At 37.0% G+C, this 16147-nt stretch overlaps 1 protein-coding gene across 15 annotated transcripts in view; it reads right to left on the reverse strand.

The window, feature by feature from the left end:
• PAM (peptidylglycine alpha-amidating monooxygenase) overlaps positions 1 to 16147 on the reverse strand; it is a 142974-nt gene that overhangs the window by 41791 nt on the left and 85036 nt on the right. For all 15 annotated transcript variants that reach the window (XM_075740960.1, XM_075740959.1, XM_075740958.1 and 12 more), the window contains exons 6-10: positions 14341 to 14426; positions 12543 to 12626; positions 2372 to 2420; positions 1798 to 1865; positions 86 to 166 (exon numbers count right to left, since the gene is read on the reverse strand). In XM_075740960.1, the coding sequence (XP_075597075.1) occupies positions 86 to 166; positions 1798 to 1865; positions 2372 to 2420; positions 12543 to 12626; positions 14341 to 14426 (368 nt within the window). The remainder of the gene's footprint in view (positions 1 to 85; positions 167 to 1797; positions 1866 to 2371; positions 2421 to 12542; positions 12627 to 14340; positions 14427 to 16147) is intronic.

Below are 16147 nucleotides of genomic sequence, written 5' to 3' on the forward strand. Positions count from 1 at the left end.
GAGAAATACTTCTAAAAAATATGTTGTAGTGTCAGCTTTTTTCTATTAAATATTTGATATTCCTATATTGCAATAAAACTCTTACCTAGTTTGTGTGTATGAACTCTGTAGGCAAAGAGGTGCATTGGAAACCTTTTGTAATGGCAGGCAATATCAGCATCAACCACTGTTAAAATTTGATGGCAATAAATAAAGAAAAACACAATATTTATCAGAGGAAAGTTCAGTATGAAAGCAGTTTACAAAAGGTACTACACTGGACAACAAACAATTTCAAAAGATACTGTGTAATATTTTATATTTCTGCAGTGTCTATCTCAAGACACCTGTAAAGAAAATCTAACAAAATACAGTACAAGTCACTTGAAAATTACTTTCTGTGATGATACAAAATGGGGCTGAAACTCAGTAGCATTTCTTCCAACATACACAACTGCTATTTAATGAAGTAATTTTAAATTACATTTGCTTACAGACTATGTTGAGGTACATTTAAAATAAACATAGCTATGGTAAATAGTCTACTCAGGAGAAAATGCAAATAAAGTTATCCAAATATAAACTGATACAATTTATAATGAAGACTTGATTTTAAGATCTTATAGTTCTATGCCCAGTCTTAAAGATTTAGGGTTAGATGCAGACTTTGACAGAGAAGTGCTGTACAGACAATGTCTGCAAGCTGGTACTTGTGATAGGTGCAGTAAGAGTAGCTAAGGAAGAGCCCACAGAGAGGTAAGCATCTGCCAATGCCTCTCTGAGACCTATCTGGGGACTGGCTGCATTGTAACAAACTTCATGCTTCACTTAAGGACTGCAAATCTGATTGAACATGAGAAGGCAGTTATCAACAGGCACTGAACTGTTTTTTATTCCCCCTTCCCTCACCCCTCCAGCTGAAAAAGTAAATTTCTGCATTGATCAAATATTAAGGGGGATTAATTTGATATGTTTTCACATTGAAAAGCAAAATATATTAAGTTTCAATTAAAATTTAAAAAAATTTCAAGCTGTTGAATTCACTGAACAGTTGCAGTCAGTTGAGCATTTGACCACCTCATCCTATTTAGGCAGCTATCTATAAATGGGAAAAATAGTGCTCTCGGTTACCTAATCTAAAATTCTGGTATAGCATAGGAAAACGTAAGATCAGTGTTCAAGTTCCTTAAAACAGAACATTCCATGCTAGCTTGAAGAAATGATATTGGGATTATCCAAGCTGAATTTCAGATAAAATCCACTGAGTAGGAATCTGAATAGAAATGGTTTGGAAACTTTCTTTTACAATGTTTTTCAGCATTTCTACCTTTTAACCAACTAGGAGCACAGGAAAAAATTTTTTAAAGAGCAGCTCCTTACTAGTAAAAATTCATTTATTAAAACTGAACTTTTAGTAAATCATAAATAGCATGAATGACAAATATAGATGAAGAATAAAAAAAAAAAATGTTTCTTTGAGGGGGTAGATAAGAAAACAGGGCTTTTTTGGTAAAATATAAAGACAAAATAAATCAAAGAAATACTCTTAAGAATACTAGAAACTTCAGTATTGCACAGAACATTATTGTTTTGTACAACATTGTTTTCTACAACATTGATTGCCTTTGCAGATGTAGTCATTGGGAAACATGATACAATTTTAAAATTGTAACTATTTTTTTCATCAGTTGCTTAATTAAGCAATTAATTTGTCCATCTACAATTCAGCAAGTGTCTGCTAAATTTTCTTCTACAATGAGCAGTAAAAATAACTCAGATGCTGAAATGATATAATCACTTGGTAGAATTACAACTCACCTTTCTCGCCTGGGGGTATTACAGTGTTCACAGACATCATAAGATACATTCCAGCAATCAAAGGCTGCCTGCAATTCGAAACACAAGCTCTGCTAAACAAGTCTGTTGTAAAAGCCGACTGCAAGTGACACGATATGGAAAAACATCTAACATCACTACTTTCTAAATGTTGGATTATGTCTGAAACTGGTCTACTGAGAAAGAAGTTGGTACATCACACTTCCTTTTCCCTCCTTTTTTTCATACTGAACCACAATTCTTAAAGCATCTTCTACAAACAATGTGAAATAGGACAAAACAATCATCTACATAATTGCTGTTCTTGTCCCAGATTTCTAAATATGAAGCTCTTAAGCTCAACCACCTCAGTACTGATAGCACCGTTTCATCAAGCCTCTTAGCAGAAACAAAAATTTTTGCCAACAGATGACACATGGCTTAAAAAAATCATAATATTGTGGAGTATGTATTATTTTTATATCACATGTTTTCAAAGGAATCTAAAGGAAGGTTTCCATGCCTTCTGTTTTGATGAAAACAATTATAATAGGTAAGCATTTTCAAAGATACTTACTTTTGATGCGTCATATGTAAAGTTACACCAGAACAGTCCTTGTGTTTATCTGTACAAATCACAAAACAGGTTAATCATTAGCAACTGAACCCATGTGAAATTATTGCACACTAGTAACATTCTTCTGCTGTATAAAAAAAACCCAGAAGACAAAATAAGTTTTAATCTTACTGTTTGCAGTAAAACGTTCATACTATGGAAACATTACTCAAATTTGCACAAACCTGAACATCACAGTGCTGCATTTGTGGCAAAATCCTAATACAGAGTAGAAGTCCGGTGGATGAAAAACTAACTAGCATCTGGAAGATGAAACAGTGTCATTTTTACAATAGCAGAAAAATCTGGTTTGCTTCAAACACATTTGCATTTTCACAAAAGTTAGAAAAATGAAAGATTTGTGGAAAAGCAATGACTTTAGCCATTAAAAATGAAGCAGCCAGAAATCCTTGTAATAAAGTCAACAAGTGACGTTGAGATACCAATGCAAACAACAGTTCTGTTTAACACTGGATAGCTATGTTGGGTTTGCGTGGCAAGGTTTTGGTAGCGGGGAGGGCTACAGGGGTGGCTTCTGTGAGAAGCTGCTAGAAGCTTCCCCTGTGTCTGACAGAGCCAATGCCAGCCGGCTCCAAGATGGACCCACCGCTGGCCAAGGCCAAGCCAATCAGCACCTCTGTGATAACATATTTAAGAAGGGGAAAAAAACAGTTGGGGGAAGCTTTTTCAGCCGGAGAGGGGAGTGAGATGATGTAAGAAACTTTGCAGACACCAAGGTCAGTGCAGAAGGAGGTGCTCCAGGCGCCAGAGCAGAGATCCCCTTGCAGCCCGTGGTGAAGACCATGGTGAAGCAGGCTGTCCCCCTGCAGCCCATGGAGGGAGGATGAGGGGGTGTAGCGATTCCACCTGCAGCCCGTGGAGGACCCCACGCCAGAGCAGGTGGAGACACCTGAAGGAGGCTGTGACCCTGTGGGAAGCCCACACTGGAGCAAGCTCCTGGCAGGACCTGTGGACCCGTGGAGAGAGGACCCCACGCCAGAGCAGGTTTGCTGGCAGGACTTGTGATCCCGTGGGGGACCCCATGCTGGAGCAGTTTGCTCCTGAAGGTCTGCACCCCGTGGAAGAGACTCACGCTGGAGCAGTTCGTGAAGGACTGTAGCCCGTGGGAGAGACTCACATTGGAGAAGTTTGTGAAGGACTGTCTCCTGTGAGAGGGACCCCACACTGGAGCAGGGGAACGATGAGAGTTCTTCCCCTGAGGATGAAGAAGCGGCAGAAACAACGTGTGATGAACTGACCGTAACCCCCGTTCCCCGTCCCCCTGTGCCGCTGAGGGGGGGCAGAGGTTGAAGCTGGGAGTGAAGTTGAGCCCGGGAAGATGGGAGGGGTGGGGGGAGGTGTTTTAAGATTTGGTTTTATTTCTCATTCCTCTACTCTGTTTTGCTTAGTAATAAATAAGATGAATTCCCTCTCTAAGTTCGGTCTGTTTTGCTCGTGATGATAATTAGAGAATGATCTCTCCCTGTCCTTATCTCGACCCACGAGCTTTTTGTTATACTTTTTCTCCCCTGTCTGGTGAATGAGGGGAGTGATAGAGCGGCTCTGGTGGGCACCTGGCCCCAGCCAGGGTCAACCCACCACAATAGCCTAGAAGGACAGTAAAAATAGTTAATTCATTTTTTAATGTACTGTATCAGCATTATCTAAAATCAGACATTTTAATTTAAATATGGTATTGTTTTGATACAGTTACTCAATTTTAGTTAGCTCCAGGTAAGAAAGAGAACAGAGTAGCTATGGATCTGCTCACAAGTGTAACTTGGGAGAGATTTTCCTCCCATCAGTAGCTAGATTCCAAACTGAAAAAAAAAGCAGTACATTTGAACAGAAGAAAGGATAATGTCTAGAGAGTGACAAAACAGGGAGACTTTACAGATTAAGAAGCATCAATTTTTCAGACATTAGTTTAGTTACACCACACTTCATTATTAAGGGATAATATTCAGTTCAGTTTTTACCACTATGTGTACTAGAACTTACTTTCAATATGTTCACTAAGTAGATAGTAACTATTTTTACAAAATGTATACACTAGTACATATGCTATGCAAGTGAAAAAGTTGCTAACCCAATTTCACTAGGTTCTTATAATGATCATCATAGCATCTGAGAATTCCTATTTTCTCCCGCTCTGTCTGTCCCAACAAACACTCCTGTATTACAAATATGAATCAATAAATCACAGTTGTACCTTTACAAATGACAACAAAAAAGGAAAATCTTCACTGTATACACAGAAGAAAAATTAGAACAGTAGCTCTTCCATTAAGACTACCCACTACTGTAGTTGCATTGAATGTTTGGTAAGCACATCTTACGAGAATTTTTGAATCCAACTGTGATGAATAAGAAGGAAAGCAGCCAATTCAATTGGTAATCCAGAAACAAAAGCACACCCATTCAATGCAGACAGAATTTCTGACTGTCTGTGTTAAGCTACATGTAATATTGCCTCAAATACAGAGAGCTGAGTACCTATATTCTGAATAAAGGATTGAATATGGGTTTAGCAGACTACTCACAAAGTTCACTTGCAATTACAGTAGAAGTATTTCAAGATTACACACATGCACACAAAACCGCAAAGCTAGTCAACCAGTTACTGCCACTGTATCACCCACGTTTTCTCTGTTCTACAAAACAACCAAATAAACAATATATTGTAGAAAATAGACATTTTCAGTATAATAACATACATTAAGTATAATTTTTATGCAAATATGCATGTCTGTACAGAAAAATAGTAGGCACTGATTAATTAATCTAAACTTTACAATAAAATTTTTCCAATTTAAAGTACAGTATTTAAAATATAGTCTTCAATTTTTTTGGTAAAGTTACTTCTTAAAAATGGGAAAAAAAAATCTTTCCATAAATAGTCACCACATGGCAAGTCATTTGCAGGGTATGGCAGAGAGAGAGGTAAATGAAGAGGAGAAAAGGTTGAAGGAGACAGAAGGAACAGGACCAAATAAAAGACTAAGTTAGAATAGACAAGGGAAAAATGATAAATTCAAGACATGGTCAGCACCAGCTAAAGATGGAAAGAAAAAACAAAGTTATGCCATGCCAGAAGCAGCATTAGTTTTCAATCACAAATAACAAATGTTGCTTCCAAATGGCCAATACATGAACCCAAAAGCATTAGAAAGACTAAGCTATTAGGATAAAAGTAGAGGAATGGTAGGAAAACATTTAAGAGAAATTAAATTCTTTGTCCATGGTTTTCAAAAAAGTTCAAGATATGTATATACTGTTCATGCTCCTCTACTCCTCACTGTAGGAATTTTCACTTACAATCTCAATACCACCATGTTTGCTATAAAGGTCCCTGAGAAGTCTCTTTTGCCCCACCTTCCTCATTTCAAATTTTTTTTTACTAAATTTTTAGCTATTTATATAACACAGGTGATACTGTAAAACTTAGCTTTAGTAAGTTTAACATTGTTAGAAAGTTTGCACTACATCACTTTTAATGGAAGCTGGGAAATGCTTGCTTCCTCTTAGAACATTTTACTTTATTATTTAAATAAAATTTAAAACGCAATTGGTAGTTTTGTGTCTCTCAGTGTTGCAATTTGCTGCTGAAAACATCACCATCCTGCGTTTTAAACACTGCAGAAAAACTATCCCAAAACCATAAAGCCAAACCTGTCACAGGCCAAACATGAGCCATGTTTGAAAAATGTAATCCTTACTATTCTAGTGTCTCTCTTAAAAATAGTGAGATGGGAGGGAAACAACTCCACTATATTTGTCAATTTAACTTTTCAGAGTATTGAAAAAAATTTCAGTCAGTATTTTCATCTAAATTGAAAAATTTCAAAATGAACTGAAGACACTGGGAAAGTTATTATTGCTACTGTACAAGACAATCGTATTAATCAGCACTGGGAGAAACATAAACCACCTTCTGGCACAAGAATCTGATCTGCAGTGCTGTATCAAGAGAAAAATAATGGATGGATACATTGGTCTAGACTTTTAAGAAATTCCTACAGCACATTATTATTTTGTCCATGGTTATATTTAGCCATGATTGAGCTAAACATTTTTCTAACAACTACAGAGATATGCTGGAAATGCTATTTCCTTGCTCCTCCTTCCTTACAACTCACCTCCTTGAAACACTCAAAGCTGCTAAACCCTCCACCCAAGAACCAAAGTGCAGTGAGGCCATGCCAGTTCCCTGTGCAAACTCTTTTCGAGCTTTGCTGTGTGACCTAAGCAAAAATATCCTTAAACAATGCACAAAGCAAAATCTGAAAGTCTCCTTTCCAGTCTGTCAGTCCAGCTTATCTAACTACTTTGATTTCTTCGTTTCAGCTATCCAGCAAATACGGACTGCTCTGGGACAAAGTACTTACTAGTTACTATCTACCATGTGGCAAGGACCAGAAAATGAATTTTTATATACCTCAGAAACAGGGTCAAATCAAAGCCAATTGTCCATGTAGGTTTCCAACTCAAATTAAAGTAGAGGCTGTGCTTATTACTGCCTTTTATGTGTTGTGCAAATATAAATCAATCATTTTAAACATTCCCTGCTTTAATTTAGCTATGCCAAACAAAATCAATGGTGCATGTTAAAGCCTAACACTGGCTTCAAACCTAAAATACATCATTTGTTTTAAAAATTGAACATGAAAACTCTGTAATGGTAATTCCAAGTTTAACTGCCAATAAACATTTTAAATTAGTTAAAAAGAATCACCTGAGCTATTCCTGTTAATCATGTTTTCTAGGAGAAATATCTCAAATACTAGAAGTACTCAGAGCTTGTCAAATCAAACACTCATAGCTGAGTAGAAGTCAAATTATCCTAAAGAGAAATGCTCTCTTTCTGTAGGCTGATGTGATAAAACTTCCAATGTGAGTCTGACAGGCTTCCTGCCCGTCTGTCTATACAGATCTATAATCCTGAACTCTAAGTTACATGTATGATAATCTGCCATAGAAGCTGAAAATTCTAGGGCTTCCTACATAGTTAAAATTCTGTGGGTTTTTTACTCAGAATTAGAAAAATAAACACTCTTCAACACCTATTTTCTTTGCACTCCAGGTACATGGATTATAAATTATGGAGCACACTGTTCAAACTATTTATTCAGTTTCCTTATTGCTCTATTTCTAATATTTAATAGGAACTGTATAGCACTCATACATGGCTACTAGAATACTTAAAACAGAGTGGTGCTTTGTACGAAGCTCCAAACCCCTTCTTATTTCAAAGTGCGCTTTTTGATTTGTACCAGAATCTCCACATACGGTCTCAGAACTGGCTTTGCCTCATTAAAGATAGGAAGTAGCCTCAAAGCTAGCACACAACCTCTGAGCAAGGCAATTCCAAAGCTAATGCCCACTGGGAAGTAACTTTGTGCAAGTTATATTTAAAAAGACAGACATGCAGCACAAAAATGAACTTGAAGTCTTGGTATAAAAAGGGACAAATTCAATACGTTGCATTCAATATTGATACCTAATATTTGCTACGTAAAAGAACACCAGTTGAATTCATCTTTTTCATGAGAGTCAAGGCACTTTCTCTTGCTCATCAGTTCACCCATCCAAAATCAATTCAGCAAAATTCTTTTTGAAAGTCTAGTAATATGTAGAATTAAACCCTACCGTTATTCAGTTTGTGAAAAACAAAATGCAAGCACAGACTTCCCAGTGCCATTTTCACAACTTACTTTCCAAATAGAAAAGAGACAAACAGTTGTTGATCCTGGTCCGGTATAAATTTTTTAACAAGTAAATACCTTGTAAAGCTCATAGATGACTGATTTGCTGAAAGGATATCATAATATAACACAGACATGAATATCTATGAATATGCAAAATTAATTTTATTCAAGACACCACTGTTAAGCTTTCTGGTTATCAAAGAGAAGCACACTGAATCCAGTGTTCAGATTAGACTAGAACATAAATGACAGCTTACAATTCACATGCTTATGAAGAAAACAGTGATTTTTAGGACATCTACCAGGTTAGTGGCAAAAGTTAATTTCTCTCCCCAACCAAAAAAACTCATACCAAACGCCAGTACTAAGAACCCCACACCTTCCTCACAAAAGTAGATACATCTGTGATACTATATGTAATGTGGGTAACATAATTCTTATAGGGAATGATAGTACGAAGAAATAAATCTATTGTCAATGAAGAAGTGGGGGTTAGGAAAAGGATCTGAGAATGCAAACACTATGCATGCCTTGTGCCTGAACAGAGAGAGAAAAAGAAAGGGAATGAGAAAGGAGGAAAAGTTGAACAAAAATCAAAGAATTCCCCAAAAGTTTGCTCCAAGCATACTGACAAAAATTTTTAATTGCTTCAAACAATGCAACAGTTACACACATAGAAAATGATACAATGGAATTACCTTTCCTACACAACAAGTTAAAAGAGATTATTATTGATAACTTTTAATTACTTTGATTCTCAAGGATACAGTATATATTCTCACATGTGCTGGAAAGGACTAAGATAATATGGCAGGTTAGAAACAACATTAGTCTTCGTTATAGGGATGGCAGGAAAAAACAAATTCTAGGCATTGGGAAAAAACCCCACATAAATGAGATCTGAAGGCACTTATACGGAAGAATAAATCAAGCACAGTGTGACAGTTGCATTGCATATCTCTACAGCCCAAATTGAAAGTTAACTGGGTGCCTTTATAGATCTAAAGATGGCTAGATCTACTTTTATTTGAATCTGAACCCTAAACACTTGCGAATCATAAAAAAGACAAACTTCTGACAAATTCTTACTTGTTGCATAACTGTATCTACTAGCAACCATAACTCCAAACCCAAATAATTTTTACTTTTGCAATATAAAAACAGAAGAAAGTCAAATAGAGCAATTACTATTTTTCTACAATGGTTCTTTTCATATTCCCCCATTTTTTTTGGTAGAATTTACTTTTGGTTTTCCAGCTTATTTTTAATTATGTATATTTTAGACAAGATAAAATTAATTTTATTTTGATATCTGAGCATAAAGTGCACATCTAAATACAAATACTTAGCTGTGGATTATAGCTAAGGAGGGAGGGAAAGCATAATTAGTTTAATAACTGGTTAATGAAATGAAAAAATATCCTTTTTACAAATAGTTGAAAATGAGAGTTGATAAATTTTAACTATGACTTTTTTTTTCCCCAAAAAATTGATAGGAAGTAGAATTGGGTGCTAATACATAAATAATTACTACCTCAAGTCAAATATTTTATATTTGCAATGACTTGTAAGTCAGAAAATTAAACTATGAACAGTTCTTCTGAATCTTTGATGTGCTACAGAAAGCATAGCAAGTTAATTGAGTATATTTCATCATTTGTCCTCTATTCTGTGGTGTAATAACTGCATGCGCTTACTTAAAAACTGCAATGACTATATTCTTATATTTTGACAAGCCACACTTATCAACAGACATCTCATTCACACCAAAAAAAGCTCTCATTAGGTCATTCCTGAGGTTTAAAAATACCTGTAAAACTCATCAAAAGTTATGCACTGCATATGCTTGAACACCACAATCAAGGTTTAAGACATTTATATTATTAGGAGATTTAGATTATATTTTTCTCTACTGGAATTTTCACAGGAAGACATTAGAAACATTTTTTCTCATGAAAATGGCAGATAATGTAATTATTTTTCACTTTTAAAACAAAATACCAGACTACAAAGTAAAAGGCATTGAAATAAAACATGGCATTCTGTCATGCTCTTCAACTGAAAGAAGCAGTACATGACGCTAGCATCATCTCCTAAATTATAGTCCTATCAGTTCACACTTCTTAAACATAATTTTGCAGACTTATATCCAAATCTTGCACAGATATTCTAGGCAAAAAATAAGGAAGTCTGTTGCAGGGGGGAGGTGTGTTGGTGTAAAATTAAGTTTTAATTTCAGGTGCTAACTTATTTCATTATAGATTCTCTAAGTGGGCAAGCAGATTTTTTGAGTAGAAGCTTTGACTACCAAGTCAATTTACTAATGAAAATTTCCGAACACATGCTCACCTAATGTGCAATGGAGGTTACTGATCTTATTTGTTTTGTTTTATTTTTTAATAACTGCATACACATACATTGTACTTAAGAGTGAAAATGAACAGTGAGAACTCTCACTGTCCCCAAGCAATAATGAAGAGTAGGCTCTCAACTAACATGCTCTATTTAGAGGTTGGTAACTTTAATTATTCATGATTTTAGCAGGCAAGGAATCTCATGGGCTGTACAGGTCCATCTGAACTGTCTCATGAAAAATCAATTTTTTCAACTTCAGTTGTGCATATTTGCATATTTGCTCCATTTAAACAGTGCTGGCACACCCTGCCATTATGCTACATTGTATCTACATGTCATGGTAGAAACCATACCTTCAACCTCAGGCAGTGCTGCTGAAAAATCTAGGTAAGTTGCCCAAAGCTTGCCAGAGGCACACATAAGAGAGTCTGCATGGCACCGGGAAGCTGCCAACCACAGGCTAACTTCTTTGTTCAAAACCAAGTACAACCTGCAGATCATTTACCATGGTACCACAGAAAGATTCAGAGGCCGTGGGACTCTTATTACACCTTATGGGTGTAATGCATATTCCTCTCTTAATTTTTTTGCTGTTACTCAGCTTACTTCCTATTTCTTCTTTCAAGTCCAACATGTTGATTATCACTTTGCCCATGAAGATCTTCACATTCTCGTTTAAATCCTACCCAGTAATGTACCACAGCCAAGTTCCAAGAGAATGGTGACCCAGAGGTTTTTTGTTCTTGAAGGCCAGAGAGGCCCTAACCCAAACACTCCACACAGCACACGATTCACAGAGTAAGTGAGAATTCATGCATCTCAAAGATGTCAGAACAGGGCATTTCAGGTTTAAAGAACGGAATAAAACATGAAATATAAATAAATAAATTAATTAATTAATCTTGTCCCCAAAAATCTCAGATCACCAATATCTCAATGTGCATTAATGAAATCCAAATTTCATTAACCCAAGCTTATAATGTATGGAGCAGATAGTGAGGTGGATTGAAAACTGGCTGAACGATTGGGCCCAGAGAGTGTTTATCAGCGGTGCAAAGTCTCGGCAGATGGTAACTACTGGTGTACCGCAGGGGTCAATAATGGGTTCAGTCCTGTTCATCTTCATCAATGAGCTGATAGGGCAGAGTGCACCCTCAGAAAGTTTGTTTGCTTATGACACCAAACTGGGAGGAGTGCCTGATACACCAGAGGGTGGTGCTGCCATCCAGAGGGATCTGGACAGGCTGGAGAAATGGGCTGGCAGCAACTTCACGCAGTTCAACAAGGGGAAGTGCAAAGTCCTGCAAAGTCCCCTGTTCCTGGGGAGGAACAACCCCACCCACTAGTACATGCTGGGGGCCACCCAGCTGGAAAGCAGCTTGGCAGAAAAGACCCTGGGGGTCCTCATGGACACCACATTGAACACAGGCCAGCAACATGCCCTTGCTGCAAAGAAGGCTGATGGTATCCTGGGCTGCATTAGCAGCAGTATTGTCAGCAGGTCAGGGAGGTGATCCTTCCTCTCTACTCAGTGCTGGTGAGGCCACAGCTAGAGTAGTGTATCCAGTGCTGGGCTTCCCAGCGCAAGAGAGACATGGACATACTGTAGAGTCCAAGGAAGGGCCACACAGATGATGAAGGGACTGGAGTGTCTGTCCTCCAAGGAAAAGCTGAGAAAGCTAAGACTTCAGCCTGGAGAACAGAAGGATTGGGAGGGATCTAATCAATGTATATAAATACCTGAAGAAGGGTACAAAGAGGCCAGAGCCAGGCTCTTTTCAGTGGTGCCCAGTGACAGAGCCAGAGTTAATGGGCACAAACTGAAACTGAACATGAGGAGATGCTTTTTCACTGTGAAGGTGACTAAGCACTGGCACACATTGCCCACAGAAGCTGTGGATTCTCCATCCTTGGAGATATGCAAAAGCCACTCAGACATGGTCCTGAGTACCTGACTATAGATGGCCTTGCGTGAGCAGGCGAGGATGGACTAGATGTAATAGACCATTGTAAATATTTTTGATGCTGTAACTGATATAACTTACAGAACAAATTTCCAAAAGACTTACCTCTAAATGCGCTAATATCCCCATAGTGTACCTGGAGCACAAAAAATCTGCCACCTGTTTCTCCTCCCACTCTGAATCCAACACCTAAGAGAATGAAAATGCATTGTTTTCAGAAACAATAAAATGCAAGATAGTTCACCACTGCTGACCATATCTAAAAATACAAATCACTGTAATGGCTTAGAGTGAAGACATACAAAATTTCACTGAGACACCAGTGAAGAAAATTTTGTCCTGAAAACTAGGAAAACCACTATCACATGTTCCCAAACAGACTAAGAAGCTAAGACCGTAACTTAGTTATTCATTAACTTAGGCAGAGAATTCTCTCAATCCAAGAATATGAATACAGATTTGAGATATATATATATATATATTTATCCAACTGTATATATAAAAAAAAAATTAAAAATCATGTTTTGTCATCCTTGGTAGAACTTTCATTTCTCATACAACATGAGAAATGACACGACCTGATTAACACTAACTTACTAAGAATACATTGAAAATGAAAAGATTAAAAGATCTGCAGTAACGTATTTTGAGATATAAATTAATATTGTATGCAGAAAAAATCTTGTGGAAACTATGAAGCTATGTTACTTGTTGACAGAAGTAAGTACAGGCACAGAAGAAAATGGAGGAATTTGAAATAATTTGACATAATGAAATTGCAAAATATCACCATTACCAAAAGGAATTTCTCTAAATTGATTCTACAATGAATACTCTTCAAAAGAAGCAGAGAAAGCAGTTTCTTCCTATTTGGCCAGTGAATCCCACTAGATTAAACACTGCCCATGGCAAAGCCTACTTATAAATGGGACTGCAGCCCTTCTGTGCACAGATGTAATATCATTATGAACCCTTTCCTTCAAACCTTATATTTATGGACAGGTTAGAGACAAGAAAATTATTACTAGCTGGGGTTTAACAGCAAAGCAAATACCAGGTTTCCATAGAATCCTCCAAGCAACATTTTTTTTAACTTGACATTCTGATAACCAAATCAAATAACATTCGTGCTGATAAGTGTGTAAACAGATTATTAAAAATAAACCTCTTCATGATACTGTGCACTGCTCACACTGCTTATGAAAAGAGGCAGTAAAAGATAAAAGAAAAAAATTTTGGAATTCAACATATTTTCAGATTAAGGCTATATAGATGGTAGATATTTCTAGAACCCTTAGTGGTTGTTAGAAAGAACCACTTCTCCCTGTCTTCCAGACATACCACTCCAAGTAGCTTAAAAATTTTTTATTGAATTCAGCAAAGTCATCTATCATACAAAAAAATGAGTATATAAACATGTTGCTCAACCATATCAAAGTATCAAGAAATGAAAAGCACATAAAACTGACAAGGATACTTAAGACATAGAAAAAAATTAATGTTTAGATTGAAATTGTTTTTGCTTTCCTAAACACACAAAATTATTTTATTGCAGTTGGTGTGCTACTGAAAGATAAACAGTACCCTTCCAATGGCTTATAGTAGAAAATGCAAGATTAATGCTATATAAAAATAAAGCATTATGACTGTTATCTCTCCCTTAGCTTTTTTTTTCCCCTACTGAAATCCATAATGTTATAGTAAACAGAATGACAAAAGACCCCAAGTATAACAGCTAGCATAATATATTAATAGTTTATGAGGTTGATGTTTATACCGTTTCCATCAACTAGACATAACAAAAATATTATAGGAGGTTCATAGATATGTCAGGTGCTTACTTCCACATGTTCTTCTCTCCCTTGCACCTGTATACAAGAACTTCACATTAAAGGCACAATACCTTTGGGGAGCCTGGTGGGTGGAGCATTTCTTGCCCAGGCATACAAAATGTTAGATTTGTCTTTGCATGTTCCTTCATCACAGTCCCTAAAAATATGAGGAAATAAAACAAAAAGGAATATAAATTTTTAACTTTAAAATCAGAAAAGGGCAGGTGATTTACATGTAAAATCACTAATTTTAAGATCTATGAAGTTTTTGGATGTATTTTGATTAAACACAGTAGACTGCTTTCTCAGATACCATTAGATCCTCCATCTTCTTTTTTTTTTCCTCCCTTTGCCATAAGGTAGTGTTAGGCAAACAGGGTCAAAACCATTCAGTTCTCATAGTCCCTACCATCCTAGTAGCCAGTGATGAAAAAAATAAAGGAACCTTTTGTGAGAATGAACCATATGAAAATTTCAAGCACTATTAGCTCAAATGTCATAAAATTACAGTGGCTGCCACGTTTACATAAAGGGACAGGACTCGTGTGCAAAGCAGAAAAAACCCCACAAGACATCAAAGCTTTAAGTCAAAATTGATATTTAACTTCATTTAAAAATCATTGACAAAAAAAAGGTAACAGGAATCTGTATATGAACTGGTAGGTAGGAGGCACTCATGCTCTTCCCTGTACTTAATGCAAGCTCACTGCTTTATGTTAATTTTTATTATTCTGCACAATTTCTTGTTTTTCATAAACAGAAAAATCACACACACACACACACACAAAAAAAAAAGAAGTGTTTGCCAAGTTACAGACCACAAACAGGTCACAAATACTTACAGTAACTGTAAGCTGTAGAGTTGCCCCTAGCCTTTGCAGCTAATGCCTTGCAGGTGACAGTAAGAGTGGAACATGAAACACTCCCAAGGACTGTTAAGCTCTAGATGCCTTGAATCTGCACGAACTGAAAAACTCGGGGCACAGACACTACCAAATCTGTAAAAGCCAATACAACTGATAACAGTCATATGGACAGCACAATGAATCTGGACCACATCCAAGAGGGCACCTACTGCTATATGTGGGTGTAAGCTACAGGATGATATACACGGATAAACAAACAAGGGATACTGAGAGGCTTTCCAAACACTCACCTAGAAGCTGCTTCTCCCTCTAAATTCTCTGTTAGGGAAAAGGGTTATTTACAGAGTGTATTTGTACTCTCTTCAGGTGGCAAAGCATCGTGGCACTGAGCACAGTGTGGAAGTCACTCCACTGCTATATACACAGGTATGACTTTCAGAAAGCCTCCACCCGAAACTATTCAGACTACATCAGCTGATCCAAGCTGGATGCAATGAAGGTTGATACCTATGCCAAGGTTTCAATCCAAAACAAAACGGTACAGCCCTTTCTCCATTTATTACTTCTGGTAAAATGAGACCTGGGAAAACATCTGTACACCTAAAGCACAGTTTCAGTCACCTTAAATACTGGGAAAATAGTTTCGCACAGTGTGAGCCGTATGTGCAATCTCTCAGAACAAATGACAATGACGCTTTCCAGGCTGCTTTCCTGAGATAACCAGTTCTTCCGGCACATGGGGAAAACCACCTCAGTGAGACGTTACACATTTCTGTGATCCTGGGGAGCCTTACTGAAACATAGCTGCTGTGTTTTCTTCTGACAGAAAGCATTGCCATAATCATCAACTATCAAGAGAAAAGGGAACATGCCAATTCTTCCTTTTCATTAATTTTGCTCATAACAGATATTTCTAGACCTTCACAACTACTGGTTTGGTCATCTCTCCCTTCAAACATGTCCCAGTGGACAAGCAAAACTTATTTCAGGGTAAGTGAAATGTTTCATGACT

This window comes from Balearica regulorum, chromosome Z, assembly GCF_011004875.1.
Source record: "Balearica regulorum gibbericeps isolate bBalReg1 chromosome Z, bBalReg1.pri, whole genome shotgun sequence".
Taxonomy (NCBI): domain Eukaryota; kingdom Metazoa; phylum Chordata; class Aves; order Gruiformes; family Gruidae; genus Balearica; species Balearica regulorum.